The 19,355-nt window shown below is 37.7% G+C and overlaps 1 protein-coding gene across 1 annotated transcript in view; it reads left to right on the top strand.

Moving 5' to 3' along the window:
* LOC148954576 (uncharacterized) overlaps positions 1–19,355 on the top strand; it is a 308,983-nt gene that overhangs the window by 52,823 nt on the left and 236,805 nt on the right. Inside the window, exon 3 of the mRNA XM_089087156.1 lies at positions 11,750–11,886. Within this exon, the coding sequence (XP_088943282.1) occupies positions 11,750–11,886 (137 nt within the window). The remainder of the gene's footprint in view (positions 1–11,749; positions 11,887–19,355) is intronic.

Below are 19,355 nucleotides of genomic sequence, written 5' to 3'. Positions count from 1 at the left end.
TAGTAACGGTCATCCATTATTCAAAGCAGTCAGCTAGAATAGGGATAGATTCCAGTCCAATTGTTCCATGTGGGATTATTAGTCGATGAATACTCTCTCTTTCCAACAGCAAGGAGGAGATCAAAAATGATTATCAAGCGTTTTCTTTCGTCCAATCTGAGCACGATCTGTTTTTCAACTATTAACGTTACCAGCTTTTATTTGTGTTTTCTCAATATTTCTCTTTCCAGTCTGATTTTCAGTCCTTCTTTAGACTTTAAATAAGTTAGAGGGTAACAAGGCCCCTCTTTACTTGGAGCTGGAATGCAATCGTAGCAGAGTATGGTATGGGGTTGAGGGTTAAAATAGTTATTTCAACGAGAAATTTCCTTTTGTTAAAACGAACAAAAGAGGGTACATCACTCTTCATTTCTTGTTTATCTTACAAAACTTGAATTTTGCCTTCAAATCTTCATGAACGAATATTCTAATACATGAGCAATGTGGTAAAAAAAAAATCAAAAAAAATCACAATAACTCAAGAAATGCGGTTTTTTTCATTTCTTTATTTGCAATTTCTTTGAACAATAAGTAGCTTTTTCACTCTAAAATGCTTTCTGTTAAGCCCCAGTTAAACTTTAGTGTAAGGAGTGGGTTGTTAGGGGAGCGGCAGTTACACACATATGCAGGATAGACAGTGTTCGTTTATAGTCTTCATGTTGCTATACACTTTCATTTGATAATTTTTTTGTGCTGTTTTTTTTTTTTTATCGTAACAGACTGAAAAGGTTGCAAGGATGGTAGCGATTACACTTAGTTTGACGTCGGGCATTCTAAGAGAAGTAGAATATTCAGCCTGTAGAGTGATTCAATGCTGTTTATTTTGTACGCGACTAAGCTGAAGTTAATTGAAATGGCAGTGAATTGTCACTAAGTATTTTCGTTTCTTATGTGGCTTTAGGATATCTGAGTAGTTCAGTAATATTATCATGCAAAAGATTAACGAACAACGGCCCAATATTGCTTCTGGAAAAATTTGAGGTGCCAGCGTATCATGATGACAGATGAAATTCGTGTTGATTAGGCAGTCTATGAATGGAAAAGAAAAGGAGACAAAGTGTTTTAAATATATTCGAAATAAATTTCCTAAGCTGTCTGATGCAATTATATGTGAAAGAGTAGTTTTGGTACATATATTAGGAAGCCTTCCAAAGATGAAGTGTGTTTACAATCCATCAATGATTTAGAGACGACAGCATGGACTCCTTAAAAAAAATAAAAAATGCTTGAATACATTCCATGTGAAGTGAAAAAGTGTGAACAGACATCATAGCTAACTTGCCAGAAGACTGCACAAATTTCAGGTGCTGAATACCACTTAAAATTCACTTTTTGCAATCACAATTGGATTTCTTTGGTGCTAACTTAGGGAAGATGAGTAAAAAAAGTATATCAGAGCAAGTGGGGTCTCGTCATGATAGAAGATTTTTGTCGGTTTTTCTTATGACAACAACTAGCATAGAAAGAAGAAATAGCTAAGTTTCCCTTGCCACAAAAATGGCCTATTTGCATGCAAGGGGTGGGGATTACAGGAGAGAATTCAATCTAGTATCTGTCCGAGAACCCCCTCCTACAAACCCTTTGTTGACAATTATGTTAAAATTAAGAAAAACAAAATAATTTGAGCGAATTTTTGTTGTCAAGCGTTTAGCAAAAATAATAAAAACTGTTGCCGTTAAGGTTTAACCTGTTTGTGCCTGACATGCAATATTCTCTCTGATTATACATGGTGCAAAAACTTCTATCAGGGAGAGACGGCGATGAAGTCATTACAATCATATACAATTAAAAGAAGAAACCACTATCTCTCCAAAATGTTCATTGGTCAGCAGTGTTCCAATGTGTAGATCTAAGTATTTTTCTGTTCTCAATGTCAATTAAACAGTCTAGTATTTATTTTGTTAAGGTTTTTGTACTTTTCGATTCTCTTCGTAACTTCTGTTTATCAAAATTAGTGAATGTGTTATTTATCTATTAGCAGAGTGGGGTTATAACTAAAACTAAACGTGGAGGAATAATTTGGTTTTTGGTAATAATATGAGCCTAAGACAGTAAGAACTTTAAACCTATTATTATAACAGGTATTGAAAAAAAAAATATGAATCGTAGGCTATTGTTGTTTACGTGGTTAAAGTCATTCATGTGCCGGCAAACATTTTAGGATTCATTTTGTGTAGGGGTGGGGGAATCACTTTTACTTCATGTAACAGATTTTACTAATGGTTGTAAACATTTAAATTGGTCACATGAAACTGTTTTTAAAAAAGTTTTTTTTTTTTGGTAAAATTGTAGAGTTTTGAAATAAGTAATACTTTTTTACGGGAAAATTAATTCACCAGTACGCCAAAGGTACGCCAAGGTTTAAGCCAACAATTCAAGCACTGCTAGGCCAGTTGATGCTGATCAGGGTTCCCACCCCTTGTGATATATCACTATTTTCAGTGATTTTTTATACTGCAAATACTAAAAAATTACTAAATTTGCACATAAATCACAAGATTATTGAAGAAAATCACTAAATCAACCTAAAAATCACTAAAATTTAGTTTTTTTTTGTCACCGGGTGGAAACCCTGATGCTGATGTAGCATGTGGTCACTAAGCTTCTCAATCAATGAGTTTCTGATTCATGTCCTATAATTTATATTTTTTCGGGGACGGGGGGGAGAGTTACATTTATTTAGTAAAAAATCGACATTAGACTATTTTACTTGCGCAGATAGATAAAAATTTTATGAAAGGGCTCTTTGTAAATAGGGTTTGTCAGGGTTACAGTCTTAGAAATCCTACCCTATTTTGTGTGACGGATCGGGGATTGAGTTAAGACTTTCATGGATAATTTTGTAGAAACTGGGGATGGGGAAGGTGGCTTAGAATTGTGTGTTAGAGGGAGAAATGTTTCTTTGATTTTCAAAACAGACTAAACAATAGGTTTTTATTACGCCTGGCATCCGACAGATTTTGCTGTTAGTTTTAATTAGGAGCCACAAATAAAATTATCAAGTGTTTTAAAGTCTAACTTGTTTAAAGGCTTTAAAGGCTACTATTGTCTAGGATTCACGTTTTAGTAATTATTATATTGAAATCTTCCTATTCTAAAGCAGACGAGTTGAGGTTTGATCTTCTTTCTTTTACGTATTAGGTGAATTTAGTCTTGTTACCTCAGCAAGTTACTCCTCAGTTGGCTGCAGTTAGCTTTGTTTCTTAATTAATTGAAAAAAAAAAATTATCCATAAAATAAGTTTTTCAAAGAATAGTAAAGAACTCCATTAAACAAAAAATGATCAAAAATAAAATCAACTAATCTACCAAGCGTGAAACTACCACAAATCAGCATCGAGAAATAAATGAACCCAAAACGAACAAAAATTACAATAAATAAACGAATCAAACTCAAAGCGAGCAGAAATTAAAATAAGTAGGGCTCAAAACCCCTATGCCTTCCCAAGGCCAGAGCAAAATTTGTACTTTACTGAAAAAAATATAAATGTTTTTACTTTTATAACTTTAGTAAATAAAATAATATTAACATTTTGATTACTAAATATCAGTATATGTATATTAAACTGACAATGCACATTCATTTGTATTTTTTCAGCGAAGTGCAAATTTTGAGCTCGTTTTGAGTTTGACTCGGTTATCTATTGTAATTTCTGTTCGTTTTGGGTTTCATTTATTTATCGATGCTGATTTGTGGTAGTTTCACGCTTGGTAGATTATGTTATTTTATTTTCGCTCATTTTTGGTTTAATGGAGTTCTTTACTTTTCTTTTAGAAACTTATTTTGTGGAAAAAGTTTTTTTAATTAATTTCTGTTCTTTTTATATTGACATAGTCTTTTCAAGGAAAAAGAAAATAATACTTTAAATGTTTTTGTTTTTTTAAGACTTTATAGTTGGGCCTGCTATTTGTATGCTAGAGAAAAGTTTTCAGCAATTTTTAACAACATACACCCTTTTAAAATCTGGACACAAATAGTACTGTCTAATTTAGTTTCATACCTCCTCTAGTAGACCTGAAATTGAGAACTGGATACTATTCGTAAAAAAATCTGTTTACTTTCTTTGATAACTTGGATACACTTACGCTATTTTGATTTGGTTGAATTTTAAGAGCAGAAGTAGCCCCGAAATTTCGAATATAATACCCTCAGTCATTATTGGCATACTGCTGAGCTGCCTTATTGGGAATTAGCATTAACACAGTGCATTTTGATTTAATCTTAAGGCAACATTTAGTTTTAAACATAATGGGCAAATGGGAGGGGGGGGGCGTGGATTAGTTGCCTTCCAATGACTTTCAACTATTTAAAAGGGCATCAGCCCTTTCTATTTTCAATTGAATGAGCCCTTTTCGAAGTTCCCACGACAACTCCTTGAATACGAAGTGCCCTGGTCTAAACAACAACAAAAAATAATATATTATACCCAAATCGATGTTAACTATAAAAATATTTAGCCTTCCAATTACTTTCGACTAATAAAAAGTGCACTAGGCTTTTCGATTTCCAACCGAATGAGCCGTTTTCTAAACGACAACGCTTTCTATAAACACCTTATATGCCCGCAGGGCATAAATTATCACCCATACCCTAAGGTCTGTTAGGGTAGTTGTCATCCTCTAAGACCGAATTTCCAGAACTTTAAACTATGTTAAACAAAATGGCTATCTCAAAATTTTGATTGGATGTGTTTGGGGAAATAGTGGGCGTGAGAGGGGGGGTAGTCGCTCTCCTATCACTTTCAACTATTAAAAATGGCCCTAGCCCTTTCAATTTCCAATCAAATGAGCCCTTTTGAAGTTTCTACTACAAAACTTACAATAAAAATCTTATATGCCCCCAGGGCATGACTTACAACCCTTGCCCTGAGTTCTGGAGGGGGGGGTGTCATTCTCAAAGACCTAATTTCCAGAACTTTCTACTGCGTTGAACAAAATAGATATTTGAAAATTTTGACTGAATTTGCCTTGATTAGTGGTGGGTATGAGAAGGGGTTTAGTTACCATCCAGTCCCTTTTAACTATTACAAAGGGCGCTAGCCCTCTCAGGTTCGAATTGAGTGAGCCCCTTTTGAAGTTTTATGGCAACTCTATCTATAAAAACCTCATATGCTCCCAGGGCAGAAGTTACAACCTTTGCCCATGGGGCTCAGAACTTTCAACTATGTTGAACAAAATCGCTGTGTCTAAACGTTGATTGAATGTTTTTGAGGAAACGGTGGATGCAAGAGGGGGGTTAATTACTCTCCACTCACTTTCAACTATTAAAAGGAAAATTTCAATTTCTAATCAAATGAGCCCTTTTTGAAATTTCTATAACAACTTTCTATGCCCCCAGGGCCTAACTTACAACCCTTGCACTGAGGGCTCTGAGAGGGTTATCATCCTAAAAGACCTAATTTCAAGAACTTTCAACTACGTTGAACAAAATGGATATAGCAAAATTTTGATTTGATGTGTTTGGGAAAATGGTGGGCGTGAGTGAGGCGTTAGTCGCTCTCAAATCACTTTCAACTATTAAAAAAGGCACTAGCCCTTTCAATTTCGAATTGAATGAGCCCTTTTGAAGTTTCTACGATTTCGATAAAAACCTTATATGCCCCCAGGGCATAACTTACAACCCTTGCCTGAGGGCTGTGGGGGGGGGGCAGGGGTTGTCATCCTTAAAGACCTAATTTCCAAAACTTTCAGCTACGTTGAAAAAAATGGCTATCTAAAATATTGATTGGATGTATTTGGCGAAAATATGGGCGTGAGAGGGGGGTTAGTTGCCCTCAAATTACTTTCGACTACTAAAAAGGGAACTAGCCCTTTGAATATCCAATCGAATGAGCCTGTTTTCAAGTTTCTACGACAAAGACTTCAATAAGAACCTTATAAGCCCCCAGGGCATAATTTATAACCCTTGCCCTGAAGACTGTGGGGGTGAACTGCTCAAAGGTATAATTTCCTGAACTTTGAACCTCGTGGAACAAAATCTGGCTATCTCAAAATCTTTATTGGATGTGTTTGGGGAAATGGTGGGCGTGGAAGCGGTGTTAGTTGTTTTCCAATCACTTTCGACCATTAAAAAGGGCACTAGCAATTTCAATTCCCAATTCAATGAGCACTTTTTGAAGTTTCTACGACAACGCGCTCTATAAGAACCTTATATGCCCCTGGGCATAATGTACAACTCTTGAGGGCATAATTTACAACCCTTGAGGGCTCCAGAGCCCTGATGGCTCTGGAGGGGGGGGGGTGTCATCCTTAAAGACCTACTTTCCAGAACCCAAAAGTACGTTGAATAAAATGGCTATCTCAAACTTTGATTAGATATGTTTGGGGAAAAGGTGGGCGTGAGAGGCGGATTAGTTGCACTCTAATCGCTTTCGACTATTAAAATGGGCACTAGCCCTTTGAATTTCCAATCGAATGCGCCTTTTTTGAAGTTTCTACGACGACGCCTTCTATAAAAAGCCTTATATGCCCCCAGGGCATAACTTACAACTCTTGCCCTAAGGGTTGTCGGGGACTGTCCTCCTCAAAAACATAATTTCTATCTGGAAATCAACTACGCTGAACAGAATGGCTATCTAAAAGTTTTGATTGGATGTGTTTAGGGAAATGGTGGGCGTGGAAGGGGCATTAGTCGCCGCCTTCCAATCAATTTTGGACTATTAAAAAGGGCATAAGTCACTCCAATTTCCAATTGAATGAGCCCTTTTCGAAGTTTCTACGACAACTTCTTCGATACGAAGTGCCCTGCTTCAAAGGAAAAAATTAATAAATAATACATTGTGCCAACATCATTCTTATATACCCCTAGGGCTTAACTTAACACCCTTGCCCTGAGGGTCGTGGGGGGTGTCCTCCTCAAAAACCTATCTGGGTTTTCCTCAAAAACCTATCTGGGAGTGTCCTCCTATTTTCTGTCTGGAAATCAACTACGCTGAACAAAATGGCTATCTCAAAATTTTGATTAGATGTGTTTGGGGGAATGATGGGTGTGGAAGGGGTGTTAGTTGTTTTCCAATCACTTTCGACCATTAAAAAGGGAACTAGCAATTTCAATTCCCAATCGAATGAGCACTTTTTGAATTTTCTACGACAACGCGCTCTTTAAAAACCTTATATGCCCCCTGGGCAGAATTTACAACCCTTGCCCTGAGGGCTCTGGAGAGGGGGGTGGGGTTGTCATCCTCAAAGACCTAATTTCCAGAACTCAAAACTACGTTGAATCAAATGGCTATCTCAAACTTTGATTAGATGTGTTTGGGGAAAAGGTGGCCGTGAGAGGCGAATTAGTTGCACTCTACTATTAGTTTCGACTATTAAAATGGGCACTAGCCCTTTGAATTTCCAATCGAATATGCCTTTTTTGAAGTTTCTACGACGACGCCTTCTATAAAAAACTTTATTTGCCCCCAGGGCATAACTTACAACTCTTGCCCTAATGGTTGTCGGGGACTGTCCTCCTCAAAAACCTAATTTCTATCTGGAAATCAACTACACTGAACAAAATGGCTATCTCAAAGTTTTGATCTGATGTGTTTCGGGAAATGGTGGGCGTGGAAGGGGCGTTAGTCGCCTTCCAATCACTTTCGACTATTAAAAGGGGCACAAGCCACTCCATTTTCCAATTGAATGAGCGTTTTTCGAAGTTTCTACGACAACTTCTTCGATACGAAGTGCCCTGCTCTAAAGGAAAAAATTAATATACAATACAGTGTCCCAACATCGTTATTATATGCCCCCAGGGCATAACTTAACCTCCTTGCCCTGAGGGTCGTGGGGGAGTATCCTCCTCAAAAACCTATTTTCTATCTGGAAATCAACTACGCTGAACAAAATGGCTATCTCAAAATTTTGATTAGATGTGTTTGAGGGAATGATGGGCGTGGGGGGGGGGGGCTAGTTGCCCCCCCCACGCCCATCACGCTGTCTATATAAGCCTTATATGCCCCCAGGGCATAACTTACAACTCTTGCCCTAAGGGTTGTCGGGGACTGTCCTCCTCAAAAACATAATTTCTATCTGGAAATCAACTACGCTGAACAGAATGGCTATCTAAAAGTTTTGATTGGATGTGTTTAGGGAAATGGTGGGCGTGGAAGGGGCATTAGTCGCCGCCTTCCAATCAATTTTGGACTATTAAAAAGGGCATAAGTCACTCCAATTTCCAATTGAATGAGCCCTTTTCGAAGTTTCTACGACAACTTCTTCGATACGAAGTGCCCTGCTTCAAAGGAAAAAATTAATAAATAATACATTGTGCCAACATCATTCTTATATACCCCTAGGGCTTAACTTAACACCCTTACCCTGAGGGTCGTGGGGGGTGTCCTCCTCAAAAACCTATCTGGGTTTTCCTCAAAAACCTATCTGGGAGTGTCCTCCTATTTTCTGTCTGGAAATCAACTACGCTGAACAAAATGGCTATCTCAAAATTTTGATTAGATGTGTTTGGGGGAATGATGGGTGTGGAAGGGGTGTTAGTTGTTTTCCAATCACTTTCGACCATTAAAAAGGGAACTAGCAATTTCAATTCCCAATCGAATGAGCACTTTTTGAATTTTCTACGACAACGCGCTCTTTAAAAACCTTATATGCCCCCTGGGCACAATTTACAACCCTTGCCCTGAGGGCTCTGGAGAGGGGGGTGGGGTTGTCATCCTCAAAGACCTAATTTCCAGAACTCAAAACTACGTTGAATCAAATGGCTATCTCAAACTTTGATTAGATGTGTTTGGTGAAAAGGTGGCCGTGAGAGGCGAATTAGTTGCACTCTACTATTAGTTTCGACTATTAAAATGGGCACTAGCCCTTTGAATTTCCAATCGAATATGCCTTTTTGAAGTTTCTACGACGACGCCTTCTATAAAAAACTTTATTTGCCCCCAGGGCATAACTTACAACTCTTGCCCTAATGGTTGTCGGGGACTGTCCTCCTCAAAAACATAATTTCTATCTGGAAATCAACTACACTGAACAAAATGGCTATCTCAAAGTTTTGATCTGATGTGTTTCGGGAAATGGTGGGCGTGGAAGGGGCGTTAGTCGCCTTCCAATCACTTTCGACTATTAAAAAGGGCACAAGCCACTCCATTTTCCAATTGAATGAGCGTTTTTCGAAGTTTCTACGACAACTTCTTCGATACGAAGTGCCCTGCTCTAAAGGAAAAAATTAATATACAATACATTGTCCCAACATCGTTATTATATGCCCCCAGGGCATAACTTAACCTACTTGCCCTGAGGGTCGTGGGGGAGTATCCTCCTCAAAAACCTATTTTCTATCTGGAAATCAACTACGCTGAACAAAATGGCTATCTCAAAATTTTGATTAGATGTGTTTGAGGGAATGATGGGCGTGGGGGGGGGGGCTAGTTGCCCCCCCCACGCCCATCACGCTGTCTATATAAGCCTTATATGCCCCAGGGCGCAACTTACAACCCTTGCACTGAGAGACCTGAGGGGATTATCATCCTAAAAGACCTAATTTCCAGAACTTTCAACTACGTTGAACAAAATGGATGTCTCAAAATTTTGATTGGATGTATTTGGGAAAATGGTGGGCGGAGAGGGGCGTTAGTCGCTATCCAATCACTTTCAACTATTAAAACAGGCACTAGCCCTTTTAGTTTCCAATTGAATGAGCCCTTTTGAAGTTTCTACGACAACGCTTTCAATAAAAACTTTATTTGCCCCTAGGGCATAACTTACAAGCCTTGCCCCGAGGGCTGTGGGGTGAGGGGTTGTAATCCATAAAGACGTAATATCCAAAACTTTCAACTACGTTGAATAAAATGGCTATCTAAAAATTTTGATTGGATGTGTTTGGGGAAAAGGTGAACGTAAGAGGGGGGTTAGTTGCCCTCAAATCACTTTCGACTCAAAGATTTCAGTAAAAACCTTATATGCCCCCAGGGCATAACTTATAACCCTTGCCCTGAAGACTGGGGGGGGGATTGTCCTGCCCAAAGGTATAATTTCCTGAAAATTGAACGTTGTGGGACAAATTGGCTATCTCAAAATTTTTATTGAATGTTTTTGGAATATGGTGGGCGTGGAAGGGGTGTTAGTTGCCTTCCAATCAATTTCGAGCATTGAAAACGATACTAGCCATTTTAATTTCTAATCGAATGAGACCTTTTTGAAGTTTCTACGACAACGCGTTCTATAAAAACCTTATATGCACCCAGGGCAAAACTTACAACCCTTGCTCCGAGGATTTTGGGGAAATATGTTTGTATGGAAATGTATTTTTTTTAAAATATGTTTGTATGGGAAATATGTTTCTCAAAAACATATTTTCTATCTGGAAATCAACTACGCTGAACAAAATGGCTATCTCAAAATTTTGATTGCATGTGTTTGGGGGAATGATCGGCGTCAGGGCGGGGGATAGTTGCCCTCCAATTACTTTCGACTATTAGAAAGGGCACTAGCCCTTTGAATATCCAATCGAATGAGCCCTTTTTGAAGTTTCTACGACAACGCCTTCTATGAAAACCTTATAAGCCCCCAGGGCATAACTTATAACCCTTGCCCTCAAGGCTGTGGGGCAGTGTTCTCTTCAAAACATAATTTCTATCTGGAAATCAACTACGCTGAACAAAATGATTATCTCAAAAATTTTATTGGACGTGTTTTAGGAAATGGTGGGCATGGAAGGGGTGTTAGTTGCCTTCCAATTACTTTCGACTATTAAAAAGGGCACAAGCCACTCCAATTTCCAATTGAATGAGCCCTGTTTGAAGTTTCTACGACAACTTCTTCGATACGAAGTGCCCTGCTCTAAAGGAAAAAAAAATAAATAAATAGTTCATTGTGCCAATATCGGTCTTATATGCCCTCAGGGCATAACAAAAACCCTTACCCCGAGGGTATTGGGGGAGTGATCTCCTCAAAAACATATTTTCTATCTGGAAATCGACTACGCTGAACAAAATGACTATCTCAAAATTTTGATTGGATGTGTTAGGGGGAATGATGGGCGTGGGGGGGGGTCTTGTTGCCCTCCAATCACTTTTGACTATTAAAAAGTGCACTAGCCACTCTAATTTCCACTCAAATGAGCCCTTTTCGAAGTTTCTACGACAAATCCTTCGATACTAAGTGGCCGGGTATGGAGAGAAAAAAACAAATTGTGCCAACATCGTTCTTTACTTAGGCAGCGCTATTGCGCTGCCTATGATAGTCAATTTTGAATTATAAGGAGGGAATAAAATTGTAATGATGGCTTCTTCATCAAATTGGCCTTAAACTTAATTGATAAATTTTTTTTTCCCAAAAACGCGTCCTTTAAAACAAAAGTAAAGAGCCATATTCAAACCTAAGAGGAGGAGGAGTAAAACCTTATAATAGTTGAAATTTAAAACAAACTTAAGCTATTATTAGCTTAATTAAAAAGAGCAAAAAAAAGAGCAAAAACTAAAGTGAATATTCATATCATACATAAACATAATAAATGCTGCTATAGGTCAATAAAAAAAAAATATCCTAAAACGAACAAGGATTGAAAGGGATAATCAAGCCATACTTAACCTAACAGGTAATTCCACAAACAGGTGTAGGGCTACCGCCTTCTAAACTTCCTAAAGGTCAAAGAGTCATCTCCTTTTGTCTTAATTCTATGTATCTAAAAGTCTTTGAAATTCTAGTCTCGTAACTAATTAGGCGTATAAACCTTAGAAATCCATTGTCTTGTAATGTCTCTTTTTTTTCAGTTTGTAATCGGACTTACTACGCCAACATTGGGTTTACTTATGAACTAAATATCAAGCTGCCAATGGACCATTTTAGCAACTTCGAATGTGAACTCGATTTTCTTTCAGGAAATAATGTTCACGGAGATATAATTCAGGTAATTAAGTAGTTGTATAAAAGAAGGAAAAAAATACAGTGTCAACGTGCTAAATCTGTAGGTAATAGATTGATCGGTATATCAGTGTGTTTCAAAAGCCCAGGGGCCTTACCCAGGATTTTATCCGGGGACGGGAGTTTCTTTCAGGGAGGAGGAGGGGTGCTACCAAAAAAAAACTTCTACAATAAGCAATAAAAATTTGTTTACTCGTATACTTTATTTCTTCTGCACGAATTGCACAATTTTTTTTTGGGGGGGGGGGATAGCCCCATGGATACTACAAAAACATATATACAAAATAAGAAGCTCATCAACAAATACATTACAAAACACACAAAAACAAAATATAAACGCAAAACACCTTATCTGGAAACGACATAACTTAATTGCATAAACTTTTCCTTCTTTCAAAGCAGTTATCTATACACACATCAAATCAAGTTATTGATGCTGAGTTTCTACTTTGAAGAATGACAAGCAGCAGAAATTCAATCCTGTATAAGTATTTCTCATGAAATCAGAAATCACCGGAGAAAATGCACCAAAAAGAGCTCCCGGAAAAAAAGTTTCAAATCTTCTTCCTCCTCCTTACAGAGGGGACAAGTAAACCACTCTTCAGGAATCACACCCTTTCTTTCAAATACCTTTTGGCTTCCCCAGATTGGAAAGCAATTTGCCCTTAGCTGTATCCGTTGACATAAAAACTTGCCTGCTAAATCAAACCTAAAAAAAAAATTCTCTTCAGAGCTAGATTTAGCCAGATTATAGTGTGCCAATGTTACAGAATTGCCAACCAGCCCAATACTGAATTTCTTGACCCTCTAAAATAAATTGCACCTGAATTTCTAAATTTGTATGTAAATCACGAGGACGAAGACCATCATCCCATAAATAAGGCATTCCCATTCTTTCTTGTAATATTAAGCTTAAATCTAACCAAGTAAACTTGTTATTTAATGCACTTCTTAGGTCCGTTGGGCTGATTTAAACCAGAGGTCCTTCCCTCATAGTCGTCCCATCAAAATTTTGAGATAGCCATTTTGTTCAAAGTAGTTCAAAGATCCAATAATTGTGCTTTTGGTGATGATGTGACCCTCCATACTCCCCGGGGAAAGGTCTGCAAGCAGCATCAGGTGTATCAGTATTGAAGGCACCGGTATCGGGTTTATCGGTAAAGAGCAACAATAAAATTTAGACAAAAATTATTCTGTATATAAGGGGGGATGATCCCCCCCCAAAAAAAAATAAATAAAAAATAAAAATATCATGGCGGCGTTACTATCATATGATGTTTCATGGATTTCCTGGCATTATTTGAAAAACGATCAGAAATTAAATAAAAAAAGAAGTTTTTTCAACTGAAAGTAAGGAGGAACATTAAAACTTAAAATAAACAGAAATTATCCCGTATATAAAGGGGCTGCCCCCTCCTCAGAACTTCACTCTTTACGCTAAAGTTTTTATTACTTTAAAAAGCAGAATTGTGACAAAGACTCGAACTTTAGCGTACAGAGTGAGGTAATGAGAAGGGGGTAACCCCTTTCATATACGGAATAATTGCTTTTCATTTTGAGTTTCAATGTTGCTCCTTATTTTCAGTTGTTTTTATTTAATCTAACTAGAAGGATTTTTTTCTGTCTTGCTCTTGAGTGCAAAGTGTATTCGAAACAGTGAACTTAGATTTGGTTCCGCACTATCCAGGCGGAGCCTAAATGAATCTAAAGTTTAGCAGCTTGCTGTTTTCGGTAATTAGAAATTTAGAGCTATATGACATTAGGGATACTAATTGCTAAATTCAATGTTCATGTAAGTCAATACAGCAGTATGGAGGACATATAATTACCAATACATTTGTAGTAGCACAATGAATTGATCTCTTTTTGGCAATGCGAAGCTCGAGGCTCGATCCCAACTGCCACAAATGCTAGAACCATTACGACGAGAAAACATAAGTTTATAAAACAGGCTGAAAATGGACAAAAATGTTCTTTGATGGGCTAAAGTAAATAAGAATTAAATAGGAAGTAAATTCAACAAAATTAAACATTTATTTTTGCAAAAAAGTGTCAATTGTCGCTTTACCTTATATGCGGGTATACATACACTCATTGAATCTATTTTGTTTGTGAGTTTTTCTGGGCTATTGTAGTTCGTAGCCTGCTATTCCGACTTTAAATTCCCTTGGATCTTGGAATTGGCAAACTGTCACCCCTGTTTAACATTCTAAGGAGCAACGACCCAGACACAAAGTGCTTTATTCTGCTCCTGAAGCTGGGTATTTATGTTGACCCAGGAGTCAACTGTTTAGACGTTTCTGCATTCTTGGCAAAATGATTGTATCAAAACTGGGATCCAATATCAATGGATTTATGGGGGTTGTGTAGCAGAACAGAACACGGAAAGAAGACTGCTTGCCTTCAAATCACTTTCGAACGTTCAGAGGGACATTAGAACATTCAATTTTCAATTGAATCAGCCATTTCCCAAATCCCTATGACTGCTCATCCATAGGATTTGGCCAGAAACACGTATTCTGGCCCTTTTCGGTCCTTTGTTGCACCTTTTTTTTTATTTGGGGGGGGGGCAGTATCTCTTATAGTTTCTCCTCTACGTTGGGGTCCTTTGAGCTTAAAGACTTAAGTACCTGAGTTCCGTGCCAATCATAACAATTTTTTCCCCTTTTCAGGTCCATTTTTCTAAAGGGGAAGAACTGTTCACTGGATTTGTTCGTACACAAGTTTTCTCCTGGCCCAAGGAGTTACGACTCTTAAGTTTGAAATTGATCAAGGACAAAAGCTTTTCGGCCTATGTCCACCTCCAAAAAAAGTTTGATTCTTTTGACCTGGAGAACTATCCCTGAAAGCTTTGATTTAATCAAATAGCCCCTTCCAATATCAAACAAGCCCCTTCCTCTTTTCCATTATAAAACTGATGTTTTTAGAATTAAAGAAGTGGCTGGGGGAAATAATACATTGCAGGTGGATGGTTCCCTTCTACGTTTTGAATTGAAAAACATATGTTTTCAGCTGAAGTAAGTAGCCAAACTAAGACACAAAACAAGTATAAATTATTTCGTAAATGAGGAGGCTGTCCCCTCCTCAACACCTTACTCTTTAGGATAAAGATTTTTGTGCTTTAAAAAACCTCCTGTTTCTAACTAAACGGCCATTGTGTTTTAGCAGTCGCTCTCAAAGAAAAGGGACAAAAAGTCAGCCTTTAGCTTAAATAGTCAGGCACTGAGGAGGAAATAACTCCCCTGATATATGGAATAATTTCTGTTCGTTCTATGCTGTAAAATTGCTCCTTACTTTCATTTGATAATAATTATTTAAAAAAAAATATTTATGATCTTTCCTCAAATTATGCCGGGAAATCCCCCTCCCCCATGTAAATTTCACCTGGAAAATTCCCCCGGGCGTGTTTGCAGCTGAACCTTCTTTTAAAAGAACCCTATGCAACTAAACGTATATTCCAGTGGTATAGTTTCCGTTTTGATCCAACTTCATTTTTGAGGTGTTTCAACATTTTCGTGCTGTTTTTCAAAATTCCCCTAAATTGGATTTCAAAATAACATTTTACTTTTAATACTGACCGAAATAATAATTACAACTACTGAACCAGCTACAAATGACATTTATTTCCACTCACCAGTTCTTTTAAATGTATTTTTTAATTTTTGGTTACTACGCACCTTGCTTCGTTTTTTACTACGTTGCAAACACCGCTATAACCGCGATTAGAGCTACTGCTGCAACCATGATAATTTAACAAAAGTATCTTTAGAAAAGTTGCCTCTCTGGGATATGATGTCATATTTGAGGGACTCTGCTGCCTGGTGTGCGTTTAACTGAACCTTCGCATAACTAAATCTCATGCAACTGAACCCATGTAGGTGAATCCTCATGCAACCGAACCCTCGCGTAACTGAACCGACATTTAACACAACCCTGTTTAACTCAATCCCTTGTAACTCAATCGCGTAGTACTCAGCTCCCCTGCACCTCGACCCCATTTAACTGAACCCTTGTTCTACTGCAACCCCGTTCAACTGAATTCATGTTTAATTCAACCTCTGTGCAACTCAACCCCAGTTAACAGAACCCCCGTTAAATTCAAACACACTTAACTGAACCTTGCATTGAACTGCAACCTCGTTCAACTGAACCTCTGCTAAACTTAACCCCTGTGCAACTGAGTCCTATTTGACTAAACCCTCGTTCGAGTGAACCCCCATGCAATTCAACCCTATTTAACTTAACGCTTGTTAAAAGACAGAAAAAGAAGACACATCTGGGTACCAAACACTTTTTTGGAAGAGTTTGCTTCTTCCGAAGAATTTGTTTCGTAATTAATTTTAGTGTTGATTTGAAAATAAAAAGCATCTATCTTTAACGAGCTAGCTTTGTATTTGAACGTTTTTTTTTACTTGACAGTTGTTAAGACCCTAAGCCCTGATTACCAGATTAATGTCCTTTTTTGTTTCTTTTGCTAAATTGAACTATTAACACTCTGGGACGTTCTGGTTCAACATCCCCCCTTTCTTTTTACTTCGTAATCTTTGGTTTTCCCTTTTAGTGTATTTTTTCTCGTAGATAGGCCAATTAGTCGCATAGTAACTACATAGTCAGGATGATATGAAAGTAATAATATAAAAGTACTATTTAACACGGAAGTACACTTGTCGTATCCCTACTGGTTATCGGAAATCAGCAAGGGCAGGACTCGTAGAATCCATTGCGCGTTAGAGTTCATTGTGGCACCTTAGTGCCAGAGGACTTACATTAGTGCCTTCAAGACTGACTCTGGAACCCCATTAGATTTACAAGTATTTAGGGGCAGGAGAGCATATGACCAGGGGCGGTTCGAACATGATATCACACCCTAGTACCATCACTAGTAGCGCTGGTAGCGCGGTATCACGTAACCAGGTGGCATCAGGTAACTTCACTAATGGTGCTAGACAGAATACTAGAGGTATTAGAGTACCATTACTGGTGGCAGCTACGGACTAGAAGCACCGCTGGGACATCGATAGTGAGTCAAACAGGCGTTTCCGAAGATACGGGTAAATTTAGCCAATATAGTAGCCTAATAAAATGACGCGGAAAAATACAGAATTAAATACTCCATTTCTAATTACAAATTTGACGAGCTAGACTCTACCTAAAAAGGTCGCATAGTATAAGCGAAGGTACCTTTGATGAAAGGGGGCTTAGGCATAGCCAGATGAAAATAATATAAAAATTGGAGAGAAACAAATAAATTGACCATCTTCACCAGAATAATAAGACAACTTTTAGATTGGGAGAGTAAAAGAAATAAAGTTGAACTTATTGGGGAACTAAATTTAAGCGTAAATTCAGTTTGTATTAGCGAAATCTCTCCGTATTAGAAAATATTACATGATGCAAGAACGGATGAAAGAAAGCATAAATTGGATTATAGTTCGAGTGGATTTAGTGGACTTGGAGATAATTTCAGTGTAAATGTTATGAGAATATTGATACGGTAAATTAGCGACCATTTGTCAGTTTGTGCGTAATTTTGGTGAGACGATTAGATAAGTCTGTCCTTTTGTGAATAATCTACCTAGGGAGAGATTACATTTATCAAATTCGTGTAATTTGTACATAGAGTAACCAGTAGCTGGTGTTATTGTTGTTTGTGTCGCAGGCCAATTTTCCCTATGTGATTTTAGTCTAGCTAATCCATCAGTGGAATATTCACGCGTTTGTTCAGTTTACTTTCTCGCCTGCATAACGCCTGATATTTTGCTATTCGGAGATTCATTTCGCTCGTCGAATAATTGCTTGAAGCAAATTAAATTGTTATTTTCCAATTAAATGTCAATATTCCTAATTGTCCCAGAGATTATTCAAATATCATATTGCGCGTCACTGATAATTAGAAATAGTAATTGCGTATCGTCATTTTTGCTGTTTAGCCATTGTTGAGCTTGCCACAATTGACTAATAAATTAAGCGATGTTACCGACAAAGATTGTGCTTGGACTCTCCTGATTTAATCGTGCTAATAGCATTTCATAAATGGTGACCCAGAACCCATGTGATCTCTGTGATTTTTCTATTATGCTGATGGCTTGTTGGACATTTGAATTCTCCTTAGGCTATACCCGAGAATTATTAGATTAAAATAGCACGATTATATTCCACAAATCCCGTAGATTTCCGTTCTTCAAAATCACAAACTTGACGTACTGGGCTATACAAGTACAGTCCTAGGTTACACTTCTACAGCGGTCATAGAAATCGCTGAACCGTGTCTAGGTGATTCCCTTTTGAGAACTAGTGAATTGTATTAAGGCCAGAATTTTTTGAATTTCACTGTGCTCTCTAGCCTTGAGTAGTGCAATGACGTAGTTGTACAATAGATTCTGAGAGTTCTATTTGGATTAATTTGCTGCCTAATTATATCCAATTGGGCGTGGTCTTTTGGATTTGCTTGCTGCCTAATTACATCTGATTTGGTGTGATCTTTACCTTAGGATGGATCTTGTCAAATAGGCGTGGTCTTTTGAATTACACAATCAATTTCTTTGACCTTGAGTGTGGATATAAATAACTTGATGATGAGTTCTTCTTACTTCGTAATCTTTGGTTTTCCCTTTTAGCGTATTTCTTCTCGTAGACAGGCTAATTAGTCGGATAGTAACTGCGTTGTCAGGATGATATGAAAGTAATAATATAAAAGCACTATCAAACAGTTCGTGGTAACGAACTGTAAGTGAGGAGCGACCCGGCTCAATGGTAACCGAAACTCTAGAAAACGGGTTTTCGATACTAATAGATATATCAAAAGAATCAGATTTCAATGCTGATTTCAAATATATAACTTTCATCAAGTTTAGTGCTACCCATCAAAAGTTGCGCGCCTGAGAAAATTTGGCTGATTTTCAAAAAAAGGGGGAAAGACCCTCTAAAAGTTATAGAACCTTAATGAAAACCACACCATCATATTCAGCGTATCAGAGAACTCTACTGTAGAGGTTTCAAGCTCCTATCTACAAAAATATGGAATTTTACATTTTTTGCCAGAAGAAAGATCACGGATACGTGTTTATTTGTTTTGTTTTTTTTTCCCAGGGGTGATCGCATCGACCCAGTGGTCCTAGAATATCGTGGGAGGGCTCATTGGAACGGAAATTAAAAGTTCTAGTTCCCTTTTTAAGTGACCAAAAAAAATGGAGGGCAACTAGGCCCCCACCCACTCTTATTTTTTTCCCAAAGTCAACCAATCATAATTTTTGAGATAGCCATTTTGTTCAACACCATCGAAAATATGATAAATATGTCTTTTATGATGACTTAATTCCCCAAAGTACCCAGAGGGAGGGCTAAAAGTTAATAACTTTACCCAATGTTAACATATATAGTATTGGTTATTCGGAAGTATACAGAAGTTTTCAGGAGGTATTTTTTCTGGTAGTGGGAGGGAAGGGGGGGTCGGGG

The sequence above is a fragment of the Artemia sp. Qi Xiang Cuo genome, chromosome 3, assembly GCF_049724085.1.
Source record: "Artemia sp. Qi Xiang Cuo chromosome 3, ASM4972408v1, whole genome shotgun sequence".
Lineage (NCBI taxonomy): Eukaryota > Metazoa > Arthropoda > Branchiopoda > Anostraca > Artemiidae > Artemia > Artemia sp. Qi Xiang Cuo.
The sequence above is the reverse complement of the archived record's forward strand: the minus strand, read 5'-3'. Positions and strand labels throughout refer to the sequence as shown.